General features: G+C 38.1%; 1 protein-coding gene across 2 annotated transcripts in view; it reads right to left on the bottom strand.

The window, feature by feature from the left end:
* The window catches only part of DENND1B (DENN domain containing 1B), a 150,707-nt gene that overhangs the window by 65,677 nt on the left and 57,139 nt on the right, over positions 1–27,891 (bottom strand). The window contains exons 5-10 of one of the 2 annotated variants that reach the window (XM_063165529.1): positions 22,696–22,815; positions 13,486–13,555; positions 12,414–12,494; positions 9,766–9,825; positions 7,936–7,989; positions 4,810–4,920 (exon numbers count right to left, since the gene is read on the bottom strand). In XM_063165529.1, coding sequence (XP_063021599.1) covers positions 4,810–4,920; positions 7,936–7,989; positions 9,766–9,825; positions 12,414–12,494; positions 13,486–13,555; positions 22,696–22,815 — 496 coding nt within the window. The remainder of the gene's footprint in view (positions 1–4,809; positions 4,921–7,935; positions 7,990–9,765; positions 9,826–12,413; positions 12,495–13,485; positions 13,556–22,695; positions 22,816–27,891) is intronic. The other variant, XM_063165530.1, reaches the window with a different exon arrangement.

Genomic DNA, 27,891 nt, shown 5'->3' on the forward strand with positions numbered 1-27,891 from the left:
GAGACGGCAGAGGTACAATTACAGAGGCATATGACAAGCTTTCATGCTTGAGTGACTTGAGAACCGATGACATGGCTTTAAACAGCAATCCTTCCTACCTCCGGTCACAAAACAGCAATAAGTCAACTGATGCACTGTTGTAAAATCATGATTTATTCCTTTGCTTTGAATACATGAGAGTGTGGTATGATGTTCTGGTAGACTACCACAGCAGGTGCACTAGGGGCCAAAACATCTAGGGCCTGCCTCCAGCATGCATAAAATCAATGCTGTAGCTCAGCCTTCCTGGAAGAGCCAATCCCAGCACTTTAATAATTTATAAAAAGACCAAATTAAAAAATTATTTGTACTGAAACACATACAGCTCCATGCAACTAATAAGAATACATGCAGATGCAGTGACGTGTGAGGAAACAGGGCTGTGAAAGAACATACAGCCTGACATTTATTTAGGAAAGGTCTTCCTTTTGCTGCTAAAGTGAAATAACTAACAGCCACCTCTGTGAGTAGATCAATCCCTTTGTTTCATTCATCCTTTCGCTTAATCCAAAGCCACATAATTTGTTTCCCTTTCATAGTTTACTGTTCAAAAGCCAGAAATGGTAATTTTTGCTACAAACAGATCTTACAGAGCATAATCCTCAGGCAAGCTGAATCCATCTCATTCTAACACTAAGCCTGAAGCAAGCTGTGAGGTTGGTGATAATCACATTATTAAAGTGGTTGGAAAGTCTAGCTAATAAAAGAATCAACAGTTAGGGCAAATAATGACCCAGAAGCTACAACAGAATGGAGTGGTGGGAAGTTTCCACTTGTATCTTGGTGGTAATTGGAAGGACTAGCAGACAAATATCTACACCAAAGGAATTTTAAAAGGAGATAAACCCACAAAAAATCAATTTAAGGGGAGATGCAAAGAAAACACAACTGCAATATTCTGAAGATGTACATAAAACAAAATCTGCTTGGCTGAAATAAAATATAAGCTGAAACACTCCAAAAGATGGTTCTTTTTTTCTGTTTTTAGGGTTTCTTTCAATTAAAAAAAACTCTACTCAGCAACTTAAAAAAGGCAACCTTATTTTCTTCTGGTTTTTTTCCTCTACAGTAAACCCTTTTAAATACAGCATCATGTTTTGCCCCCTTTTTTCCATACTAGGACTGATCCTTTACTTGAATAAAATGGCAGCATGAAAGTAACAGGGCAGAAATGGTAGACAAAGAATTCCTGAACATAAGTAAGTGCACTTTTCCATTCCTGGCCCTACAAGAAGGGTGAGGAGAAAGTGAGCAAGGCCTTGAATTATGCCTTTTGTTATCAGTCACTGCCCTGAGACACTGAACCGAAACAGAGCTGATAACTTGAAGGTGACATCACAACCCAGTCTCCATGAACTGACATAAACACTTGATATTCTGTTAACCCCAAAGATAAGACAACTCCCTTAACAGAAAGTTGTGTTTGACTGCACTTTTTTTGAACAAATAATCTTGTCTGGTATCAAGCTGTAATTTAGGAATATCAAAATAGGAACTTTGTACCAGTCTGCTGTGTTTTGCACGCAACAGCAGAACAGCACAAAACTTGCACAAAGGGTGATACCCAAATACACTCTATTTGCTTACTGTACTACATCAAGCAATCCCGATGTTAAAGAAGAAGTATCTTTTGCCAAAAACCCAAAAACACATTTAATCATTCTTGGCAATTCAATTAAATTCTTGCAGACAATACTGGAAAGTGTTTCATTAACTTTTTAAGCTATATTGCTCTGCAAAGAAGCAGGCCATGCATCACCCCTATTCAGTTTATGAAAGAGATGAGCACGCAGCACTGCTGTGAACTGAAGTTCTTAAGAAGTCAGATATATTTTTCTATTTCTTTTTTTATCAGAACTCACTAGTGCAAGTGAAAATTAACCAATTCTGTATCAAAAGTGGGTCCAACATGATGTGGCAGTAATTTTCTTCAGCTATGAGTTAAGTAATGCCAATAGACTGAAAAAGCAATCAGAGAAAAAGTAAAGCTGATGTGCTCTCATTTTGGATTTGACCTGCAAGCTACTCTTTACATTCACAGCTTGGGGACACTCTCCAGGACATCCAAACACCACTACAAATGTCTGGAAAGTGACATAAATTATTTTCAAGTGAAGACACCAGCAAGATGGCTTTTAATTTATTAAAAGGTTAGGAATAAACAGGCAAAGGTAAACAAAGGTAAACAAAATTCTCACCACCAGAATATTCTATCTGTTGTTGTGTAATGACTTCCAAACAGAAATCTGAACATTTAAATAAGGTGGTCTAGATCAGCACAGTCTAATTCTGGTACTTCCTCTTGTCTTGTCACATCACAGCACTAGAGACCAGCTGAGATGTTCAGCCTAACAAAAACAAGTCCTAAGCAGATCCAAATGTAGGCTGAGAGAACAATTCTAAATTGTGTCAGGCAGACGGACATGTGCTCACCTGCAGAATGAATCTTCCACGAGCTCAGAGCTGCCATCAGGATTCCTATCTCCTCTCTACTGGAGCAGTAAAACAGGGCTGACTGGGGCATCATTGGAGCTGAGCTTTTTTAATGGTTATTCCTTCTTTTCTTTTCCCCCCGTTTTTTCCCTTTAAATACAGCAAGCTCTGTTTCAGGCTAGCAAAGTGAAAAAAAATTCTGATTCCCAGTTTTGCTACATCATGTGAGTTTCTGTTAAGACAGCTTCTCTAAAAGGGCTTTCCCTTCAAAATCTATTTGCCCATTCAGGTCTTATTACTATGTGGTAATGCACAATTCTTTCCCTATCCATTTCAGGAAGGGGAGGGGACCATGGAGAGGAGGAAAAAAAGCCCCTGTAATAAAATATGGAAATTTCCTAAGAAAAAGTAACATCTTTGATGGTTAAAAAGTCTATCATAGACTAGTAATGTGAAGATTGCCTAAATTAATTTAGTATTTATTGTGCTGGTTTTCAGTTGTTCACGCGGCCTGTGCTTATAGAACCCCATGTTTGCTTCCCTCCAGTTCCCAGGACTGACTTGGCTCCACACCCTGCAGAGCACCGGGCAAGTGCTGCCCTTGTGCACTGCCCTAACTGCAGCACTGCCTTTGTGCACTGCCCTAATGCAGCACTGCCCTTGTGCACTGCCCTAATGCAGTGCTGCCCTTGTGCACTGCCCTAATGCAGTGCTGCCCTTGTGCACTGCCCTAACTGCAGCGCTGCCCTTGTGCACTGCCCTAACTGCAGCACTGCCCTTGTGCACTGCCCTAACTGCAGTGCTGCCCTTGTGCACTGCCCTAATGCAGTAATGCAGTGCTGCCCTTGTGCACTGCCCTAACTGCAGCGCTGCCCTTGTGCACTGCCCTAATGCAGCACTGCCCTTGTGCACTGCCCTAACTGCAGTGCTGCCCTTGTGCACTGCCCTAATGCAGTAATGCAGTGCTGCCCTTGTGCACTGCCCTAACTGCAGCGCTGCCCTTGTGCACTGCCCTAATGCAGCACTGCCCTTGTGCACTGCCCTAATGCAGCACTGCCCTTGTGCACTGCCCTAATGCAGTGCTGCCCTTGTGCACTGCCCTAATGCAGTGCTGCCCTTGTGCACTGCTCTAATGCAGCACTGCCCTTGTGCACTGCCCTAATGCAGAGCTGCCCACGGACCCAGGAACCAAGGTTTACTTTTTTAAACACCATGCTGTTTAAAAAAATAAGGCAATTAAATAATTGCTACTGAACCTAGAATTGTAAAACCTGTCAGCCTTTTACAGCAATTCCGAACCTTCTCTATCTTCAATTTACTTTTGACTCAAAAAAATTGAAAGGATTTTTATCCATTATTTATAATCAAAGAACTCTCACTCCTTACAGCACCTTCAAGTCTTTGAAAACAGTATTTTAGTACTATATCCAACCTTACACACCCGTGTGTTCATTTATGTGGCAGTGCAATGAGCAGTGCTCAGAAATACAGAACTGATTTTCCATCACAGAGAGCATATTAAACAATATGTTCTAGGCAGCGTTTTTCAAAAAAATTTAGGTAATTGTGCTTAATAGGCTAAAGATTCTGCATAAGAATTATGCTCTGTGATTAAAACTTGGTTATAAAGTGAGTGTCTTGTACTGATGAGTATTCTCAAAATACAGGGGATTTTAAAATCTGTAAGATTCTGTAAAGAGTAAAATAAAATGGCATCTGAATATTTAAGTACACTTTCCAAACAAAATGCATCATTCTTTTATTAAGCAGCCTAAGCAGGCATAAGGAAGGAAAAGAAACATTTTAATGTGGACATTAGTTCAAAACCTTTAATTAAAAAACTGCTATTTTGAGTTGTGCATTACTGACAGTCTGAAGAGCTGCTCCAAATCAGAGATATTACAGTGTGCACTCCCAAACCACTCTAACAAAGATGAATCTACCTATTACCAGGTTAGGATAGCAGCTATTATTAGGGACCCTTGATTTCTTTCAAGTAGCTCCAATGGAATAAGCCACAAGTGAATAATAAAGATCTTATAATAGCTCTTAATAATTCTTTTTAGGTTAGAAGGCACAGAAATGAACTCAGGAGAGTTAAAGAACTCTCATCTCCTGATAAGAAAAATAATTAACCTGACTTAATGTATCTGAGTAGGTCTTACATAAATCAGACTTTTGTACTTCAAGAGCCAGACTAAAACCATATATTAGAAGAGTATGTAGATATTGTCTTATAAGTACACATGGAACATATCTAAAACCACAAAGGTCTGCAGGTCTTTTTGTGAAATGTTCAATATATCCTACTTAAAAGGAGATGTGTGAAGTACTTACAGTGCTTAGTTTGCTGGAGGTAATAATGATTCGTCTCTCATGCAACATACTGGCATAAAGTTGCAGCATGTTGTTCACATCCACAGCAACAAAATATTCAGTGAGGTTTCTCTGTTTGAATAAAAAAATGTTAACAATATAGCAACAGTAAGAGCCAAGTGGAACATCTGATGTCTATTACTTGTGAACATTTTTTGTCTAATTAGTAGGTGGGAAAAAAAACCAACCCCAAACTATTAAAGAAATCCCTTTGCACCAAAATTTGTTTGCCTTAAAAATAATTAATTGGGTTTTAAAGCAAATGAAAAGTTAACTGTGGTGTAAGCTATTAGTATTTTGCTCATTTCATTACACTTGTGACTTAGATTTGTCCTTTCATATCTGCAAATTCAAAAAAATATGAGATTGGGTATTATATCAATATATGCTTTTAAGGTGAGCACTACCTCAAGCCCAGGAACAGATCTTCCACCACAGTGGTAACTGTTCTGTCACAGCTACAGCAATAAAACTGCTCCTTTGCCAGGGTCTCCCAGTGTCAACACACTTTACTCCATTTCAAGTATAGCAAAACAGCTTGTTGAGCAATAACAAGCTTTTGCTTGAGCTGTGTGTGCCAGGACATCAAACATCCCACAGAACTGGTAGAAGGTGCTGGAGTCTTCCTGCAGCCACCCTTTTCACCCCTGGTAAGAATCCCACTGTGGGGCTTCATCAGAGGCAAAGCCACCAGCACGTTCCATTAATAGTTCAGACACCAGAAAAGTGGGGGGAAAAGAGAAAAAGGGTGGGGGGATCTCTGTGTTCCAGCTGAATGTAACCATTATTTCTGCAGGGTACAGCACCAGAGACAAGTTCTGAATAAGCTAAAATAGCTACCAGCAAAATTGCCTAGGAAAACAGCAAATTTCTGTAAACACCGGAGAACACGTATGAAAATATACTAATACAGCCCTCAATATGCACAATATTTAATTTCACACATTGATTATCATATCTGCAACCAGAATTGGTATTCATCTCTTCTCAGGGACAACACCATTACTGAATGCTCATGTAGGAAGTCTATCAAGGATAGGCCCCAGCAGAAGGACAGACATCAACAGTGGAATTCTACACTAACATTCTACTCTGCAAGTGGCCAACACACAGCGGCAAGGTCACCCCACTCTGAAAAAACAGCCAGGGCAAGATGAGTAGGAAAAGCTTCCGAGTGGGGTGAATTCCTTTTTGGATATATTGCAACATTAAAGAAAAAAATAAAATTCAAAAGAAAAACAAAGATCCAGTGGTTAATTCAGTTTCATTCAAATTTGTAAACCCACTATTAATTTCAAGACATGGAGTATCAGAGTTATTCATGGTCCACACGGCACAGAACTTTAGAAGAGATTAAAAGCAGAGATTTAGGGCTACAAATGCTCAGATTTAGGAAAAAAAACCTCTAGTCTTTCAAATGTTACTTTTAAGGGGTTGTCAGAGGCTGATGCACCATGAGAATCTCAGTCCACTTTACCTTGGACACCCTCTAACACTGCAGTTGATAACGGTCTGCTGATTCTGTGCTGGAAAAGCTGTGCTAAAAACCAGTTCACAAACTTTTAGAGACCAATTTGTCTTTGGGAGACAGTCACAGTTATTTCTTTGTTATAGCTGAAAACTTACTGCTCCTGAAATATGTGGGCCTTACAACAAAAGTTAAAAAAGTTCATTTTATTGCTAATTTACTGTAATTAGCTCATCTCTTCACTGCTTGCATGTTCTAACTCTCCATTAGTACCTTACTATTTTGATTCATACTGAAAGGATTAGACTTTTATTAGTGGAATAAAAAACAATTATAGAAAGGCACCTTATAATTATTTTACCTTCCTCGAACCAGAAAAATAAATCTACATCGGCATCATTGCAAGATCCTTGAGCAGCCACATGCTCAGCTAGATGCTTTCCCATATTTTCTTCAATGTAAGCCCATAACACACCTTCTAGCCTCCAAAAGTCTACTTTATTAGAGCACTAAGTAATAAGAGATTCCTTAAAAATTGAGGCATTCAAAGCATAAGGTGAAACAGATGAAAATATACGTTTAAAAACTAAGCCCTGCCCTGCCAAATGAGCCCTAGCAACAAGTGTCCTCTTTTATCCCTCCATGCAGCAACTTTGCTTGGTTTCTTGAGCTGTAACATGGTCCATGCCACCTCATCAGTGTTTCCCAGCACAGATGCACCCTCAGGCCTCCTCTCTGCTACCAGCACCCTCCTGCTCCTCTCCCCAGGGAGAGGAGGCTGTTTCCTGGCTCTGGGTGCTTCCCTGGCACAGCCCACCCACATCTCCTGATGCCAAGGGGAGCAGGGAGCAGCTCCCTGCTGCCCCAACACCATCATCCACCAGGAACCAGCTCTGGGGCACTGCATGATTTTGGGAGCCCCCACAGCTTAACTTCCAGAAGGAAGTCACTGTTTGACAGTGTAAAAACACACACCTATACAGCCATGCACAATTCCAGATTTAGAGGCTGGAAGGGGGAAAAAGGATCCCTCAAAGCTCTTTTATGAGATGCTATCTAGCTAAACACATCACAGAGAATGTGAGCTGAGATTTCCCATCTGCAATTTACCCACAGCACCATCCAGGATACAAGTCTTCATAAAGAAAATAAACTACAACCAAAAAAAAAGCCCCAGACCCCAGCTCCTGATGCTTGGTTAGCATTCAAGTGTAGGCACGTACAGCATGTTTTCAAAAAGCCTGAAACAATGCCTTCTTGCACAAAAAGTGACTGCATATCTTGATGGGTGAATTTGCCGCTGAGCAATGCAGTGTTTAAAGGGCAAGTATGTAAATAAAACACAAGGTGCAGAAGTAGAATATATTTTATATAAGTAATCCTAGTAAATGCAAATAAGCCCAGTAACTACAAGCAAAGGGTGGATACAGCAGTGGTCAGAAATGCCCTGTTAATGCTTTAAAATGAGTTAATGAATGCAACAGTAATTACCAACTAAAGGTTGCAATAACAGACATCAATCATTTCTAAAAACAGTCTTAGAAAAAAAAAAATCTCTTGATAAAAGCAAAAGTTCAGCCTAGCCCAAAATGAGGTTAAATAAGAAATGGAATACTTACACTTTCAGGGATAGTTGGCAATCCAGTTACATCAGGAGTAATGAAATACGAGTGCTAATTGATGGGAAAAAATAATTGATAATTTATGCACACAGGAAAAAAAATTATTTTCCTAAGAACCCAGCATTTAGGATTTCCAACCCCATCTGTGTTTAAGCAAATAGCGATTTTTCTAATAACATTCTTACTGCTGCTAGACAAAGAATTAAGCAGATCACGACATGAAATGACAAGCTCTGGTTCTGCACAGCACAAAACCAAGGGAACAAAATGCTGGGCTGCAGTTTTGAAATAAAACTGAAATTAAGCCAGCTTTAAATGTTGTCATGAGCCTGAGAGTAGCATTGATTAAATTAAGCACTGAATTAAAAATTGCAACAAAAAATGCTAAATGACAAAATGTAAATTTAGAATGGAAAAGAAACACCACTCACATGAGAAAAATATTTAGAACAGAAATATTATTACTTGATATAAATTCTTTTTCCAAACATCTTTAAACCAAAAAATGTGGTAACAAAAATGCAAGATCTGAAGCCTGAGATCCTGCAATCATTTATGAAATACATTAGCAATTTTATGCATCTTAGTTTGCGGCCATCTAGGATGTAAATATAAAATGGGTTAAACTAAAACCAGATGTAATGTAAATTAACTCCCATTAATCCAATGCTCCTATTAGTTATCAGACATCAATTTAGCTCAGTAATTTAAGGCATTTTTGCATGTTATATTTTTTCTCTTTCAAAATTTAGACTGCCTGCATGCTAAATAATTATTGATTTCTAGCTTTTGTTTTCTACAGAATTTTGTTGCTTTTTCAGACTTTTTTTTTTACAGTATATTTTTGCAATTGTAATTAGCAACACAAAGACATAGCTTTCATAGTTTTCAAGTCAAACTTGAAAAAGATATAGCAAAACTAAGACTATAAGACTTGTCTTCCATTCAAGAAAAAATAATAATACTATTAAGTCTGTCTAGGAGACTTATTAAACCAGCTTGATACATTTAATAGAAAATTCTCCCCACAAATTAGGTCATTTGGCAATAGTTAAAATTTAAGGGAAAAAATGGCTTAAAAAGGCATCCCATAAACATCATACCACTTGCACAATAAATATCACAGGTATTGTTTCCCATCAACACAAGAAAATTTTTTTTCTTCACTCAAGAAGAGGAAAATATTCAGATTACATTCAGATAGAATGCCTGCATTTTTCAGAAGTATATTGAGAACAGAAAATTATTCCCTATATGCAATAAGGTCACAGAATATTTATCAAAAGATTTTGCAGTAATGAAGTTATTAACTTAGAGAACTAATTATTTCTAATTAACAAAGTAATAATATTTCACTCATTAAACAGAAAAGGAAGCCAAATCTATGAGAAGCAAAAGCTATTACTGCAGTCATTAAGAGGCAAAAAGCAGCAGAAATACTGTGGTATGGAGTCCTTGCACATCTTTGTGAACTCCCTTAGGAAGATGAATGACCTTGGAAGAGATACTAAATTAATAGCTGTTGTCCTGTACAAAGTTTTCTCTAAAAAGGACACTGGAAAATGCAAGTTTTGCTCATCAGCTCAAGGGTTTGATTTTCATAGCATTTTTTACCAAAGTATTATGACACACACACATATAGCTCTGAAGCTGGATTTAAACAGAAAAGGTAATTAATATTAGATTGGTCATTTACGCCAAAGACAGCAGCAGAATTCCCCAAAGGACAGGGATAAATAAGCCTCAAATCAACAGAGATGTCCTATAGCAAGTGATTATTTCTTTAATTATTATAGCTTTTAGATAGTCAGTGCCTTTCAAACTCACCGATACAAGACAAGGCTGTTTTTTCAAAACTTGCTCACTTGCAAAAATCATCTCTTGGTTCTTATGCAAGATGAGAGAAAGATTGAACAGTTGACTTTTGAGTTTTCCAACAAGAAAGGCCAAAGCTGGCTCTACTGTTTGCAATATTCCACGTTTAAAATGTTGGCTGAAAGTAAGTTTTATTCCTTTTATTCCTCCCCCATTTGAATTCAGACTTAGTTAGCCTCCCCAATTATGACAACATTTTTAATAAATTAAAACACAAAAAAGTGACCTGAATTATTTTTAAGCTCAGGTTTTATAGAACACATGACTACTTCATAAATTTCAGCTGCAGAATATTTGTTACTGGGACCAACAGGTGAGAGTATAACTTGGTCCCAAGTGGACAAAGGCATTCTGACCAAAGATTGCTGGGAAACACCACATTTCCAGATACTGGATGTAATTTATGCATGGTTATGCACACACAATCCTAAGGACCACTGTGGTCTGCCACCCAAACCCTGCTGCAGTATTCTGTGAGCCTTTACCCTGCAGCACATCTGAGTGAATGAAATCTGAACCAGACTGATCCTGGCACAAAGAAAAGCAACTCAGGATGTCATTTCTACAATTATTTTTTAGACTGTAATTTCTTTTTAAGTCTATGACTACTGATGGTTCCAGTCTTTCTGAGGACCAAGAAAGAAACATCAATACCAAAGATTAGAACTGCAAGTGGTAATAAATATTTCCCTGTTTCCTGCAGCATTACAAAAACAGAGATGCCTTTAGATCCAACAAGCATTGGGATTCCAGCTGACCCATTCCTCCCTGCTCTCCCCTATCTGAACCCACAATATTTGCTCTACTGTCCCTGCAGCCAAGCATTTGGCAAGATGTTTGCATTTCAACAGTGATTGTTCAGCAAGAAAAATTACAAAACTCTTTGATATAACTGGGAACAAGGCAAAATTGAGGAAAAACCATTCCAAAGTCAGACAACATTGATATAAAACCAACAAGTATCGACTTTATGGCAAGCAATCTGCCATTTCAGTGTAGCTAGCTGTATTCACCAAGACAGCCATGTCCACATTCCCCACAACATTCATTTTGAGGTGAGCAATTTATGGACAAGATGAACTTTGTGAGAAATACATGGGAAAATATATTTAAAACTTCTTTACGCCCCTCCTCTTTAAGACAGGAGTTTTAAAGGACATTTTATAAAGCATTTTAGAGTTGCCAAATTATAATTGGTTGTAATACTACATTTAATGATAGCAAAATATTATTTGAGATAAAGAAGTATTTTTGGCAAAGGTGCTAGGAACTGAAATATTACACTGACAACAGAAAGAAAAAACATATCAACAGAAACAATTCCAACTGCAGCCTCAAATCCAACTCATTGTTTTGGTGAAAAACAACACACAAGACTGGAATGACTTCCAAATAGTCAATTAGCACAACTGTACACAGTGGGAAAATATTAGGTCTCTATAGCCTAGTGAAAATACAAGGAATCTGAAATATGAAAAATAGAAATAAAACAAAGGTAGCATTACGTTAAGCAGTTAGGATCAGTAACTGCTGGAACAGAAGTGGCAGACTCCATTTTTCCTGCCTTCGTAACAAGGGCAGATGCTTTTCTAGAATCTGTGCTTACTTCAATTGAAGTATGGGGCTTATTTCTAAGATACATGAGCTAAAAGTCACAAGAAACCACACAAATAAGGTCAAGATAAATAACCTAATGATATTTCAGTGTGTGTGGAAGTGAAGCCTTTACAAAATCACTACTTCCTGTGTCCTGCAATGTGTGATGGCTCAATCCGAGACCCAGCTGTTTGCACCCGGTGGCAAGTGCAGTAACTGCACAGATGCCGTGAACAGGTAAATGGCTCAGAGGCAGCAGAGGTTCTGTGCTGGCTTTGTATTTCACACAAGCTCTATAAATGTGTTTAACCATGCACTCACAAGCTAATTCTGGTTAAAACTTCAGGACCCATAACAATGACATATCCACTTTTTGATATTTCTGCAGCAACACCATCTTGCCCCACTATCACCATCCCAGCCCACATCACAAAAAGCTGGAGCACAAAAGCAAAGGAGGCCTGGACATGCTATTTCACTGAGATGTCCTTCAAGTTCCACACAACACAGTGTACTTCTACTGCTCTTCCTACAGCATTTTTGTATGATTAAGCAAAACTAGGAAAAAGAGGAAGAAAGATGGGAAAGCAGACAGCTTTCACAGACTTTTGACCAATCCTGAAACTGTACCTACTCAGACATAAGAGGCAATAAAACTGAGTTAGTGTCTCCTGATGCACAGCAGGAGAAACCAAAATTGTCTACATGAAACAGCTGGAAACACAAAAAAGTAGTTCTAGCACTGTCAGATCCCACTGCAGTTTACTTTCTCATCCATAGAGCAAAATTCAAATTTCTTCTTCTTTATGACTATGACTTTTAGAAAACAACATGAGACAGAGACAGTCTCTACCCTGCACAGAGGGGAAAAAAAGAGGTTGCCCAAGCCAGTTAATGATGGGAAGCAACATAAATTTACTCTTTCAAAGGGCTGAGGTTTCTTTTTCTTTCAACTTTACCCACTATTTCATAGTCAGTAGGAATAAAACAGAAAAAATACTTACCACACTTAAACTGACTAAAGCATTTGCCTTTGGCACAGGATGGCTATACAATGATTTCAACAAATCATTTGAGTCATTTTCCTATAGGGAATACATTTTAAAGTTAATTATATATAATAACTAATTACTATTTACTACACATCAAACCATATATTGAGAAAGAGATATAAATATTTAATAACCATACCAATCGTATTTCTACTACAGTGAAATACAGACCAAAACCAAGCTCTAATTATAGCATTTGTAAGACTTACATATATTCCACTTCTTTGAATCACACAGCTAATACCAAACTTTCCTATTTATATTTTTACACACAATACCATCATTCTCCATGGTCCATTTACTATAATACATAATTATTGCTTACTCTATTCTTCATATATTTTTGAAATGTCACCTTTTCCACTCTACAGCATATGGTTAAATAGTAATGCCTTTTTTTTAATTGAAATCTAATACACTAATATAAAGCAGAAAGGTATAGCTTTAATGTTGTCAGTAAAGACAGATGCCAGTAAGTCCTTTGCTGTGGAATCTTGGAATACATCTAATTGCTCATGAATATGCAAACTAAACTATCACAATTCTTCACCAAATGCTGCAAGTAATTTTGTCTTGCTACTTGAGATGTCAGAATTACGAGAGGTAGTTTTTAGTTAACCTGAAGGGTGAAACAGTACATCGTATTTCATACAGTTCTGAACAAAAGTGTCTGCAGCTGATAATCAGATAGTTGCAGAGAGCTACAGTTTACAATCAATACATCATGCAGCTCTCCAGTGATGTGACACTGCTCACACTTCACACAAGACCTGTTTATGCTGAGACTGACACGTTATAAAGGTATATTTTCAGCAGCTTTTCTAGAATAATGTGGGATTCAACTGACTGTGGAAGCTGTATGTTCAAAGTCTTTGAATTTCAGTAATAGGAATAAAACTTGCTTCTAAATCCTACTAAAATCTTAAACTTTTAAACTGTATAGAATCCCTTTACAGTATTTGAAATGGTGACTAATATTTCAAGGAAAATATTTTACACAAAAAACTAGAATATGTAAAATTACCTGTTCTTTAGCCAAATAATCTGCCAGGGTATTTAGGAGCTTGTAGTATACCTCAAACCATGGTAGGTAACTAAAACAGAAGGAAAAAAGTGTTTAAATAAAATATCAGTGTATTTCTCCAGTGCTTATAAAATACTACAATGATTGATCTGACTTGCAATTTTTTATAACATCTCTACATACAAATAAAAAGCATATCAACGTTTTCCCCAAAAATTCAATGGCACACCACTGATAGACAGTATAGATAGATGGTTTCTTTATGCTGAACACTTGCATGAAGCTCCATTAAGTGCAGATTAACTCATAATAATTAGACTTCTTAGTATTTTCAAAGGCACCAAAAAACCATTTGAAACAGTTTCTAATCTCATTCCCACTATCATTAATTGTTACAGATTTCAGAAGTTATTTCCAGTTTTGAAATTCCACATCTTCCTATACCCAGTGGGCTGACAGGCCTGCTGCTTCCCTGGAGAATGAAAAACAACTTTGTTTGAGCAGACCAGGTACCCCCTATTTGACAAGTGCTGAAATGCTGTGCAGTAGCAGAGATGTCACATTATATGTAAGAATATTGGTCTCCCTATAAAGTCATTTCTATCAATAAAATTAACTTCCAAAAATAAAATCGTTCACCAATATTGCAAACACAAACACATTAATACATCTATACTTAAGAGACTTTTAACACAAGTCTGCAGCCCATGAGCACAATACTCTCACTGAGTTAAACAGAATCCAAGACAAATAAGACATAACTGAAGAGTACAAGAAAAGAAACTCCAACACAGCGGTATTAGTTCCAATTTGCCTTCTGTTAACAGAAGTTCTCTTTAAGAGTGATATCATCAATGATCACATGCTACAGAACTTTCCACCATCACTATTTAAGCTATTAAGTCTGATAAAATAAATAATAATAATAAAAATTTTATGTCTTATTTACAAGCTACACACTTTCACATCTCTGTTAGAATTCTATCACAAACATTACTGAATAGGTAACATTATAGTTAATATTAGTTGTTAGAGATTAGAAGGGGAAGCTGGAAAGGAAATAGTGCCTGAAAGGTTTTCAGAACATTTCATACCCATATATAACCCCACTACAGACTTCATTCTTCATTCAGTGCAATGTAAATCCACAGACACGCATTTCTTAAAGGCTTTAGCGCACACTGAGGACAGACCTTACATTGCAAATGTGTATATTCCAGGAAATATGCTAACTGCAACTGCAAAAACCTGGTAAGCAGAACCAAAATGTTTTCCCTGATAGGAAAAGGAAAGCTGTCAGGGGAAGCCCTGGCTGGTAGAGAAGCCAAGTAGTGCTTTGTGCAGCAAGTCCAGTGAAGGGTTATGTTTTCTTTGTAACACCTCTAGTTCTCAGTATGCAGCTGGCAAGGCTTCAGAAACAGATCCTGATTCTTAGGGAAAAGAAAAAGCACAGCAGAAATCCAAACACAGTTATAATTAATGTATTTTCTAGGAATTTTGCTGTCTTTAAAAATGCTTTAACTACTGCCTCCTAAAAAAAGAAAACCAACACCCCCCCCCAAAAAAAAAAAAACCACAAGCCAACCAAAAAAAAAAAAAAAAAAAAAAAAAAAAGACCAAAAAAACCCCACAAAAATCCATCATGAATTTGCTCTTGCCAAGCCAAAGAGACAGAGGCAATGATTTAATGATTTCCTTTAACTCTACCATATAATGTCTTTATCACACTTTACCATACATTGTGCTGGCTATTTATCAAAACAACATCAACCTCTTAATGCTCACAGACGTTTTTAATGCTTGGTACTGCTGACAGTGGTTAAGGTGTGACATTATTACATTTGTTTTTCAATATTTTCTTAATATAATCATAAAATTTACTTTAGTGCACCTTTGTAAGGCCACTCACGGCTTTCGGGTGTGAACATTCCATGTCCTCATAAAACACCCACCACATCAGCACCTATAACATCTAATCTTTGAGCATTCTTTCACCTAGGACTCCTGTTCTGTAATCTTCTCAAATCATGCTCACCTGGTTTTACACATCACTGAAACACAGCACAGAGAGGCAAACCGAATTAATTGTTCGCTGCAGTGTTCAGAGTTTCTGCAAATGTCAGAGCTGCGAAACAACTTCACAGAATTACCCAGAATTACAGCAGGGACTGGAACACTGTCCTAGTATTTTGTCAAAGTCAAGGTACAAGGTGGGTAAAAATTGCGAAGTATTTGTATAACACTGCACACACAAATGGGTAAGACTACCTAAAGGCTTTCCAGTTTCCTGCTATCACCTGTGTTAACAGTATACATGACCCCAGCACATTTTGCTGTAAAATACTCTGAAATCTCATCTGATAATTTATTTTTGATAATGAATATGTATGAACAACATTCTATAAAAACAAATTCTATTTCAATAAAATATTAACCATACTTTTCTATATGCATTATCTCAGCTACCCTATTAGTGAGAAAAAAAAATAAATACAATTTTTATGCATTTAAAAAGGTCAAATTAATTATTTGAAATTAATGAACCCTAACAGAAAGCCAAGGGAGATTTGTATCTCATAGAGCAAGTCATGCTGACCAGACTACTTGCATAGAAATTTCTTCCTTTAGCAACACCAGGTAGATGATACACTTCCATGTCTTTGTGCAAATGAACCACTAAGGAAAACATCCTACTTGACCATAGTTTAACAAAGTAAGTTTCCTTTATGAGCTGAAATAATAGTGAAAGAATTGCTTTAAGCCTTATAACCACAGACACAAGGTTAATATCATTTCAATGTGTCTCTTAAACCTGAAAAAATAAGGAAATCAAAATAAGTACTCCATTACATAATATGGCATGAAACCAGAGGCTGCCAGAACCTGTCCTCTGCTTCTTTTCTACATAATCTTCAGTTCTTCAATAGCACAGCCTAATTGCTAAAGCTTTTGTCAATATTTCTAATAATAATGTGCTTCAACAAAATATTACAAAGATCTACTGGAAAACAACAAAGTTCCCTTTATATTTTTCTTTTATGTATTTGCTAATTGCAATTCATTCAGGATAATCAAGAATGGTTATACCTGTTTTTTCATAAACAGTACAGAGTGCATTTGCATGTGTGCATACACAATGCATCTCTGCATTCAAAGTAAACACAGGTGTGTTTGTTCATGATAAAGACATCACCAGGTGGTTTTATGGATACTCACCTCAAAGACCAAGTCCAAGCTCTTTGCAATTTGTTAAATCCCCAAGGCTGACAAGCAACACTTTTGTTCTCTTTCATCAAAGGCTAATTTTGGAAGCACGTTTGTTAATAATCCTATTAATTGATTTGGACTGCTCTAGTAAACAGATTTATTTGTAGATAAACACTGGAGGATGTAGCCTTTACATCTTTATCCAGTATATAATATTGGACAAAGAATTGTGTATGGAATCCTAGAATCCTGTAGGTTGGAAAAGATCTGTAAGACCATTGGATCCAACCAACAACTCAGCATTGCCAATCTACCACCAAACCACATTCCAAACACCGCATCTACCTGTCTTTTAAAATCCTGTCAGGATGGTGAATCCACCTGGAAGCCTTGTTCCAGTGCTCAACAATCCTTCCCACGAAGAAACTTTTCCTAATATCCAATCTACACCTCCAGTGGTGCAACTTGAGGCTGTTTCCTCTTGTTCCATGATGTATTACCCAGGAGAGAGCCTGACACCCGTTTGCTACCTCCTCTTTTCAGGTGGTTGTAAGGAGCTGTAAGGTCACCCTTGAGCCTCCTTTTCTCCAGGATAAACACCCCCGGCTCTCCCAGCTGCTCCTGATCATGCCTGTGCTCCAGACCCTTCTCCAGCTCTGTTACCCTTCTCTGCACTTTCTCCAGCATCTCAATGCCCCTCCTGAAGTGAGTGGCCCAAACCAAACACAGAGTTCAAGGTGCTGCCTCGCCAGTGCTGAGTACAGGGGGACAATCCCTTCCCTGGTCCAGCTGGCCACACTATTCCTGATCCAGGCCAGGATGCCCTTGGCCTTCTTGGCCACCTGTGTCCAGCTGGCTCTTGTTCAGCCACTGTCAGCCAGCGCTGCCAAGTCCTTTTCCACCAGGCAGCTTTCCAGCCACTCTGCCCCAGCCCATAGCATGGCATGGGGCTGTTGTGACACAAGGACAGTACCCAGCACTTGGCCTTCTTAGCTTGTTTGGCATTTGTTTGTATGACAGCTAAAATCCAGAAGCATTTCAGGTCAGAGGATCTTCTGACCTTGTCCTGTTAACAAATGCTGCAAAATTATTTAGTCTTTGCTACCACAGTAGAACTCATCTTTGTAGAGAAAATTCATCCAGCACACAAATGTCCATCAGCATCTACTAGTTGGGCAACTATTTTTTTTCAAGACAGTACAGAAATGCATTGTCTGAAGCACATAGTATTTAAGTGGCTGAATTTGACAGAGGAGCCCTGTAATATATTACTCCTCCTAATTCAGAACTGGCAAACTAATATGTACACTAATGTGTACCTTACACACTAATGTGTACCCTAATGTGTTAAGGTACACACTAATATGTACCTTAACAACAGAAAAAAATCAAAATTAAGGTCCATTACCAGAAAAACCTCACCGCCATACCTGTATTCATAAAACTATTTATGAGCAGTCAGTCCATTTCATATTAATTAGCTGTCTTATGCAAACTTCTAAAGGTTATCAATGAAGCCCCTTCACAGTACAGAAAGCAGAGGAAAATCAGGGCTTTAATGATCAATTTTAATGTATTTGGAAGCCTAAATTAATTTCAGTTCTTAAACTATGAAACCATTACTGGTTTCTTATTTATTTTTCTTTAATTGTAGCCACTGTCCTTGCATTCCTCAAGTTATCATCAGTAACTGTTAGATAAACAAACATGTAAGACAAACGTAGGACAACATCCAAAAACAGACAACAATTTCTCTAAATATTTCTTCCATAATAATGACAAACAATAAAAGCATGAACTATATTAATAGATCTATATTCCCTGATGGAGAATACAGGGGTCTTTATTTAAAAGTATAGCCCTGTCTGTCACAAAAGCAAGAGACCAAGATCCTTCATGGTTAATTAAGAACATACTTAGTATTTTCTCTTAATCCAAACGAGCCACAAGGCAGGAGCTCAGACTTTGAATAAAAGTCACACACAACCCTTGTTGCCGTAAGTAGACTTCCACCTCACCGGTGCTTCTACTACAGCTCTGATAAAACTTTTACATTCATGAGTCAAAGGTTAAACAAAGGAGAGGAAATGTTTTCTGTCAAATAGTCAGGTAACCACTAACAGTCCTGAACTATCAGCAGGAATCTAACTTCTAGTAATCAAATAAAACTAAGGAAACTGCCTTTCCGTAGCTAAATGTCTAATGTCTAGGGGCTACTTTTCTGTCTGGAAAATTGACACAAAATGTGTAAAATTGAAACATTCTGCTTCTAAGGGATTTGCCTAAAGGAAGAGTGAAAAAGTTTCAAGCGTGGTCTGAACTAAAGAACTACAAAGCCTTACCACATAAACCTGTCTTCCTTATTAGAGCATTTCATTTGGAAACGTAGGTGACAATTTTACAGTCATAAAATTAACAAAATCTAAGACTGAGCATTTTAATGATGCATTTTGTGTTCCTCTGCATACCTAAGGTCAACTTCAGAGTCCATCAAGAGTTTCAAATTATTTATACTTTGTACTAAAACCATCCAGGTAATTCAAAATCAATTTCTTGTAAACCCAGAAAGTATTATTTCTACTGCAGGCAGCAGTGATACTTAGAAACAAAACGCAGAAGAATTAAGTCTACTATTATTCAAAAGCAGACAATCAAGTTTCTACTGCACCACTTTAAATGTCAACTAGCAAAACTATTACCCAAAAATAGGAAAAGTAAAACTAGGAGAAAAGATCCAGTATAGGATATGAGCTCAACAAGGTATTGTAGAATATGCCTATTGTGTATCACTTGTCTTACAGGGCTGCATTAGCTCAACACACTGTGGAGACAGAGAAGGTGACACAGCAGGATTCACACCAAGAGCTTCACAAAGCAGCCATGCAGCTTAATGAAAAGCTCTAAATTAAATAAAACCTGCAAAGGAATCACACAGCATTTCTGGAGAATAATCCAAGAGTTACTTTCTCATCTTACTGTGGTTTAGCACTTCGAATTTGGCAAACGCAGTCAAGCTCTGCACATTCATTCCAGACAACACAATATCACAATTAAGTTTTTCAAACAAAAATGCCTGAGAAAACTACCTTGGGAAATTTTTATTTCACTTTATAAACACAGAGAGCATTTGAACAATACATTCTGATTTGGAAGAAAATCCTATTTACACAATTTATATACATGTGTACATAAAATGCATTAAAACTCCATAAAACTTACAGAGGAATTTTGCATGTACTAGTATATTTTCTGTTTCAAACTACCCAGTTTAAAGCAGGACCATGTGGCTGCAAATTCAGAGATAATTTCCTTTAATTAGTGTTTCAGATGGACAATGAATTATAGAGCGAAGTCCCATAAACCACAATGACTTTAATCTTACATGCAGCTTTGAGTTGCTGGTGTAAAACCTGAGGACAAGCAGCCTTTACTTCAGCTTTCAGTTAAGAATCCCATCCAGCAGTTGAAATTCTATCTCTTTAGAAGCCCTGGCAGAGGTTAACACGTGGCTTGGTACTATCCACAAAGGACACATACAAGGGAAAAGCTGTGTCCTGTTGCCCACTCAAACATCTACAGCATTTCCTTCCAGTCAATTGGACTGGCTTGTTCCTGCTTGTCTTAAAAGATTTTTAGTTACATTTCAATTATTTATGACAATTCAACTAAGTTTTCTGTATTTAACTATGCCTAATTGTCTTTGTCAAAGCCTCAGTCAGTAATCTTATTACAGTCCTCTTGTCCAAGGGGATACATCCACGTGCACAGGAGAAGGCAGTTTGACATGGCATTCCTGTACACCTGCACCTGTACGTTTATAGAAAAGTCCATGGCTGTAGTGCACACACTTGTGATGAACAAGTAGTCTGAACTGCCCATACATCAGCCATCATGTGTATACACACAGCAAATATAATTTTATGTGGTTTTGATACATGGACATAAGTGAGATTGAACATGCACACACATTCTTTACATATAAAGACAGCATTCTTATTATTATTATTATTTTGGTTAATCTAAGAACAATAAGAATGTGCAAAGTAGATAAAATGCCCAAACAAATCTGTTTAGTGAGTCTTCTTTCACTTGGTCACTTCTAATGAATCTTGGGATTCAGAGAAAAAGCCAGACTGGCTACTAGAACATATCAGATGGAAATAGTGCGGCATTCCTTCCAGCTAAACACAACACGCCACACACATTCTGGAGATAAGCAGAGTACCCAGCCACGAGAACAGTGCTATGAAGCTAGTGCTGTTATGCTTTCAGCTGTGCCTTGTAAATTTGAAATTGTCACAATAAAAGCAATAAAGGCAATGCTTTGGATACGGTTCAGTGAAAAATTATAGCTTGCCACTTTTCATTTTCCTACTTATTTCTACCAAGTAACAGACCATTGAATAATCTTTAGCTGATGCACGTCCGTGGGGATATGTTAAAAGAAATACCCAGTTTACACCAGCTGAGAATTTACATCCTTGCTTTGCAGCACTCCATGCAGTACTTAAATGCACTTGAGTGTGCATAACTGATTAGATGTTGTTACAGCCACACAAACAATGCAAAAAAATTTGTTTCTAGCTTGATGAGAGAAGAAAAGATTAACTCACAGAAAAGAGCTAAAAGCACACACATATATTTTCACTCTGGGTTTTAATAAGTTATATTAAAAAAAAGGTATCACAGAGAAAATGGCTAAATATTACACATTCCAAAAGCCTAAGACTTAAATCCTTCTGAAGTATTACTAAAGGCATATTTCAAAGATCCCAGAAGGCAAATTAATTTCCAGAATAAAATATTTCCTTTTTGCTACTTTCGTTATATGGTAGGGGTTTTTTGCAATATTTAGAGCAAACATTTCTTTTGAAATTACTCACCAAAAACATTCAGCGTACTGACTCTCAACATTAGTTTGGCATCTGTTTAAAATTTCATTAAAATCTTGATGTGCTCTTAGCAATAATTTTAAGCACTACTCTACAAGTCTCTATATTGGCTGGTCTTTTTTCCCCTCAGTGTACATTTTCTGATAATCCCTTTACAAGCTGATGTTGGGTTTTTCTCCCTAATTCACATGGTCTATCCTAGTGACATCCACCACAACTACCTGATTTCCATGTTGCCCAAAAACCTGAAACCTTGCTTTTCTCCATATTCTTCCTACCCTGTTCTCCAAAACTCTCTTTCTCATTTGCTGCCAATGCATTTGGCTCCTCCTCTCTCATGTTTGTCCAGATTCTTGCTTTAAAAACAATTTAAATTCAATTTTGTTCTTCCTTTTTGCTGCTGAACTAGATATTCCTATTTCCTCTATTGAGCTTGCAGGCTGCTAGGTTCTTAATTGAAGTTGCAAATTTCTCTTTTAATGAGATCACTCTGCCTTTAATTTAATTACAATGGTTTTAGGACAGCTAAACAAATTGGGGTTTTTTGTTACCAAAACAATTATCTTAAGAGAGAAGAAAGAAAAAGCAGAGAGAGAAACAAACTATTTCTTTGGGGTCACTCTCCCCAACATCAGTATCTTCTCTGCAATAAAACAGCATGCTCTTGTGAACTCTCTAGATCTATTGTTTCATACATTAGATATCGTCTAGGCAAAGAACTTGGAACAGACACCCAAAAATCTCCTTTCCAAGGACAGGAATACAGAATAATGCACTTTATTGCTGAATTGACAGAGTGCTTGTCAAAGATCTGATTAGAAAGTAAAAATATCCACATAACAGTCCAAGCCTCTAAGGCTGCAACGTATTGTCCTCTGCATTTAAGCAGAGATTTCATGTTATTTGAATAAAATTATTAAGTTCACAGAAGAATACCATCATCTGGGGCTTGAGGCCACTTTTCATGTGAAAGCAATGGTAACACTGCCATAGAAAAGCAACACCCCTGATAGCAAAGCTAAATACACTAGCAGAGAATTTGGAAAAGATAATTTTTTTCTTGTATTTTCCATATTCACTCATTCAGTCAATTTTTATTGTGCCACCTTACCTTAGGATACAGAGGCAGACCTTGCCTCCTGACGTCAAACGGCAGAATCCAAACCTTTGCTTACTTTCAATGTCAGTGAGCACAAAGGTGAAATGCTGTCCTACTTGGTTTTGGGACACCCTGAAAAAACAGATACAGAGCATAAAACCATTCAATCACATAAAACATGAGCATTTAAGTCATTGGTCTCAAGTATTTTCATGCTCAATCCTCACTATAATCATCAATACAATTTTATTGTCTGCTGTTCTTTTCCAGTTCTTACACAATCTTCTACAGCAGAATATCTAAGAACCTTCCAGTAATGATTAACACCTGCCATTTCTGGTTCAATCTTAGATGACCACGCTGAAAATTAATTCCCAGAGAAGCTAAAAATCATCACAGACCCCAGTCTACCAGTCAGAGAGTACAAATATTTTTTTAATTTATCCCCTGCAATATGGGGCAGGGAGGTTGTTAAGGTTTTGCTGATTGGTTGGGGTTTTTTTTTTAAATCTCCAGCAGAATAAAACATAGAAAATCTTCACCCTAGGGAAAAAGAAAGCAGCAGTTGATCAAAGGGCAAGAGAAGCTACATAGGACACAGGGATTTTTTACTGTTTCAGACGTGCATGACAAAGGTTTAAAAATTAGCTACCTGGTACCACTACCCAGCCTGTAGAGTCTCCCACTCTTTTCAGTTTAGTTTAGCCCCTCTTGAACATAAAGTGACTAAGATGAACCAAAAGCCTGTACTGAGCATACAACATTAGAAGACTTACTCCAATATAATCACCCATAATTAATGGACTTTTTTCCATTAGGTAATTAAACTCAAATCATTAAAACAAGCACTTTCCTCAGCTGCCTTCAGCAGCCTGGAATGACCTAGTGCTCTCTTTAACCACTGTAAATACTCAATGGCTTGTGCCCAGTCCCTCCCTGCTCAGGTTCTGGGGAGCCGGGATGCTGCACACCGCACTGACACCACAGAGCCATCAATAACGTGGCCCTACTGCACCCCTGCCACCCCTGTGGTGTCCTCTGCCACCTCTCTGCACTTTGCTCCTACCTGCAGAGAGCAGACTGCCATAGAATGTGCTGTGTGGTTTCAGCAGCCCTGTGCACCCTGGGGCTCCCACAGAAACCCAGCAGCAGCTGCTCAGCTGGAGCACTGGAAATGCTCCAAGCAGTGACCTCGGCTGCCTCTGCTCCCACCCTCCCTCAGCTCGGCCATGTCCCACTCTGAGCCCTAGAGCTTCCAGAAGCCAGGCCTGGCTTCTCCTCACACCACGGAACACCTGGCAGGGTTAGGCTGGAGGCTCTGTGCACAACCATACTAATCCAAATTGGTTTTAATGTACTGTGTACACCTCTGTCAGGCAAAATGTCTGTACCCAGGGCCACTTTAAAAATGAGACATAAATTCTGATATTTTCTACTAAAAATAGCCCAGCCAAGTTATGAGTTCAATGGGAAGTATTTCTGATGCCACCCCACCATCTCCAAATCACAATCTTCCCTTTGCTTCTTTAAGAAAGGCAACTCCATGTTTGACAGTCAGCGTAAAAGTGGCCCAGCTTGAAAACTGCTTCCCACACAGTTTAGAAAGAGATGTGAGCAGCAAGTCCCAGATTTTTAATTTGAGAAACACTCCAAGGCAAAAACTGAATTTCCACAAGAACCCAAAAATTTGCATTTGGTCCCGTTTGCTTCAAAAGAACAGCTAACAGAAGCCAGTGACCAACCATCCATCTGGACTACATTTTCTATTCAGTTTAAAATACAGAATTAATTCTGGGTTTCTAATTTGAGAGCTCCACTTAAGATGTGGGGGCAGCAAGTTTGCCTGTTTTTCTACTCCTCTTCAGCAGAATTAAAACTGACTATATGTAAGCCTTACCATGAAAAACAAATGATAATTGGGGATTTCAATTGATAGATGACCACAATGTATAAACCAGATACATAAAACATTCAACAAGTGCTAGCACTACAGTTTTAACACATATATAGCATGTTCCATCATGCAGACAAACACTGGCCAAGTGACTTGGGGTTTGTGCCTCTCTGTTTCACTGCAGGCACATTCAGCTTGTTCAGAACTCAAGTCTCCTTGCAGCAACAGGCAGCAGCTCCTGACCCTGCTACCTGGACCACAGCATTGATGCCTCTCAAGTTTTCTTAGTATGAAAACCAGCACAAATAAAATGAAATTATCATATACCAGAATTCCCTCAACAAAATGTTATCCAGACTTTTTATTGGAGCACAAGATTAAGTAGTCCAGCTGCCAAACCTTTCTGCAGAAAGCTGGTCTAGTCATCTGTTTGAAGGAAGCATGATCTGCTCCCTTGAAGGGGAGAGCAGGCACAAATCGTTCCCAACCAGTGCTGACATTCTCCTCACTCTTTCCTCTGCCTTGCTTTTGACTTACTTTCAACTCTTGCCCTGCATGCTTACTTTTAATGTTAGTTCAATAATAATAAATCATTAATAATGAAGAATGTGTGTAAATACTTATTAACCCTGCGGACTACAATGGGCTCTTTCAAGGTTATTACAGTTCACTACAGAAATAAAAATAGGTTTTAAAATTTTCTACACAATGCAGAAAAGGCTCTTTAGTACCCATGGAGTAGGTAAAGAGTCATTTTAAAGACTTTTATTTACACTACAGCCATTGCTTAGGCCTCATTTTAAGGGAGCCTTGAGAGAGTTGATTAAGGCAGGAACTGCATCTCTCCTTCAAACAAAAAGCAGCATATCTAATCACTAAATTTATCCTTTGCTCTCCACAAAAACTGCTCTTCTTCCAGATTATTTTGTTTAGGATAGAGAAGATGTCTGAAATTATATAAAATACTATGTACATGGCCTTGACCAATATAAATAATATACACATTTCTGACTGAAGGTTTTATGGCTGCTACTTAAACCTGAAAGTTTCATATGTATTACATTTCTCAAACTGATAGGGAAAACCAAACCCATCAGTCACCAGTCAGTCATCCTAATTTCCCAAATCAAAGAACAGAATAGAAACTGCTTCAAGCAGGAATTTGAAAACCAGATGTTAAGGCGGTGGTACAAGCTGATGGAGAGACTGGGGAGACAGTAACACCAGGCTGGGCATTCTCCTTCAGCTAACTGCTATCCCCAAATCTAAGCTTCAAGGCCTGTTTTCTTCACTTCCATGCCCATTACAGGATCCACAAGCCCAGAGCTCAGGTTCTCTGTGTGGAGAGCTCCTCTGTTCCAACCAAGCTGTCTGATTTGAGCTCTGCCTCCCAATTCAGGGAAAAAAAAAAAAAGTAACAGGAGAAAAACTGCAGAAGATATGAAAATGGATAATGCCACCACCAAGTAAGAAAATTCCCACAAATAAAAAGCACAGTTAGCTTATTAATGGGGTTATGTTTTCATAACAACAGAAGCATTTAAAGAAACCACAACTACTGAGTAAAGAGTCTCACTGTGAGTATTCCAGTTGCAACAGAAGCCTGTCTAGAAGCTCTGTCTCAGGGCCCTGACCATCACACCTTGCCAAAGGTGTATGGGAGCACACAGCAGCTCCCTCAGCATTCCGGGTTTTCTCTCAGACAAGTGCACTTCTGCACACCCATGGAAACCAAACAACCCCTGTGTGAAATCAATAATTACACTCCTCACAGCACACACTGCAGCCTGTCCTCACACTTGTCTCACACACACATTCACTGTTACACAAACGTGCCATAATACAGTGAGACACAAGATGAAAAGAACTCAGTTGTGTGTAACTGCTGCTACATTTTTGAGTTTGCAATCCCCCTTGCAAACTGATTGCAGTGCCTGAAGGGTACAGGAAATGCTACAGTTCATTTATCTTCACCCAAACAGCTTGAAATACTTTCTTGATTATTTACTTTTCATTCTCAACTATTTACTCTGAAGGCAAAATTTTTGTGTAAGATATCTTATAACTGCTTTTCACAAGATCCGCAAATTCAATGATTTCAAGGCATCACTTTGCACTTCTCTTATCATAGCTGTGTTTCTGCACAGACTTTTACCACAAATACCAACAGAAACGGCATCAGCCAGGAAAAGGAGAGTGACAGTGATGTCATTCCTGCTATCATTACTCACTCACCCTAAGACATTATGAGTTAAATAACCTGCATGGTAATTCCCACACTCGAGTGACATTCTGCTGCTAAGGAGAAACCCCCTACAGCAGCAGCAGCATTGATTATCCTCCAAAATCCAACACTTGCCCGCGACTGGGTGAGCACCATGGGGAAATTAACGTGGTACACATCACTGTCTCCATGCTGGTCCTACAGGCAGTTCCCAAAAGAGTATCTAAAAGAGGCTTGTGTGCTGCACATTCTGCAGGAGAAATGCATCCTGAAAGGGAAAAGACTGAGGAATGAAAGGAGCAAGGGAAGTTCTTATGGTGGAGAGAAATGGCAGAGGCTCAAAGTACAGATAAAAATGAGGGGTCAAGCAGTGACATAGCACAACTTCAGGCTGAACACGAAATGCTCCAAAAGGAACAAGGGAAGTTGCATCCTCACCAGTCATCACCTAGTTACACAACTGATGGATGTAGAGACTGGCGTATGGAGTCTGCAAAGTCACACCTGAGCTCTGGGTTGAGAGGGAAAATACAAAAGGCTGCTGGAGAAAGAAAAGTGAAGCAAACCATGCAGGATTTGCACAGAGGACTCAAGCAACAAAAGAGAACAAAATGCTTTTGTCTGAAGCATTAATATTGCTTTAGCAAACATTGAAAGGAAATTAAAATCTCTGTCCTCAAATGTTAAATCTTCCTAGACCATATAAAAATAAATAAACGGAGTACCAAAGAAAAGGATCTTTCTTTGTAAATACATACATGCAAACTGCTAGAATATTATACACTTGTGCCATTATTAAATAGAAAATAATTTATTCACAAAAAGAGACATAGGTACTTGGAGCAAATGCTAAAGAACTTCTATGATGTAATAAATTTCTTAATCTCTTTAAAATAAAATGTCAGTCATAACTAGAAGTAACATTTTACATGTTTGTTTTCAATAAAAAAATTTATATAAAGCTCAAAGTTTAAGTCATGGCCAAGGAATTTTTTTTACACCATTGTGCCTCTTTTGGCTTGACTTTCAGTTTCAATTTAATGGGAGTTTCCTTTAGATTTTTAATTACCACTCACAGTATGTACTTTTG

Source organism: Melospiza melodia, chromosome 11 (assembly GCF_035770615.1).
Source record: "Melospiza melodia melodia isolate bMelMel2 chromosome 11, bMelMel2.pri, whole genome shotgun sequence".
Taxonomy (NCBI): Eukaryota; Metazoa; Chordata; class Aves; order Passeriformes; family Passerellidae; genus Melospiza; species Melospiza melodia.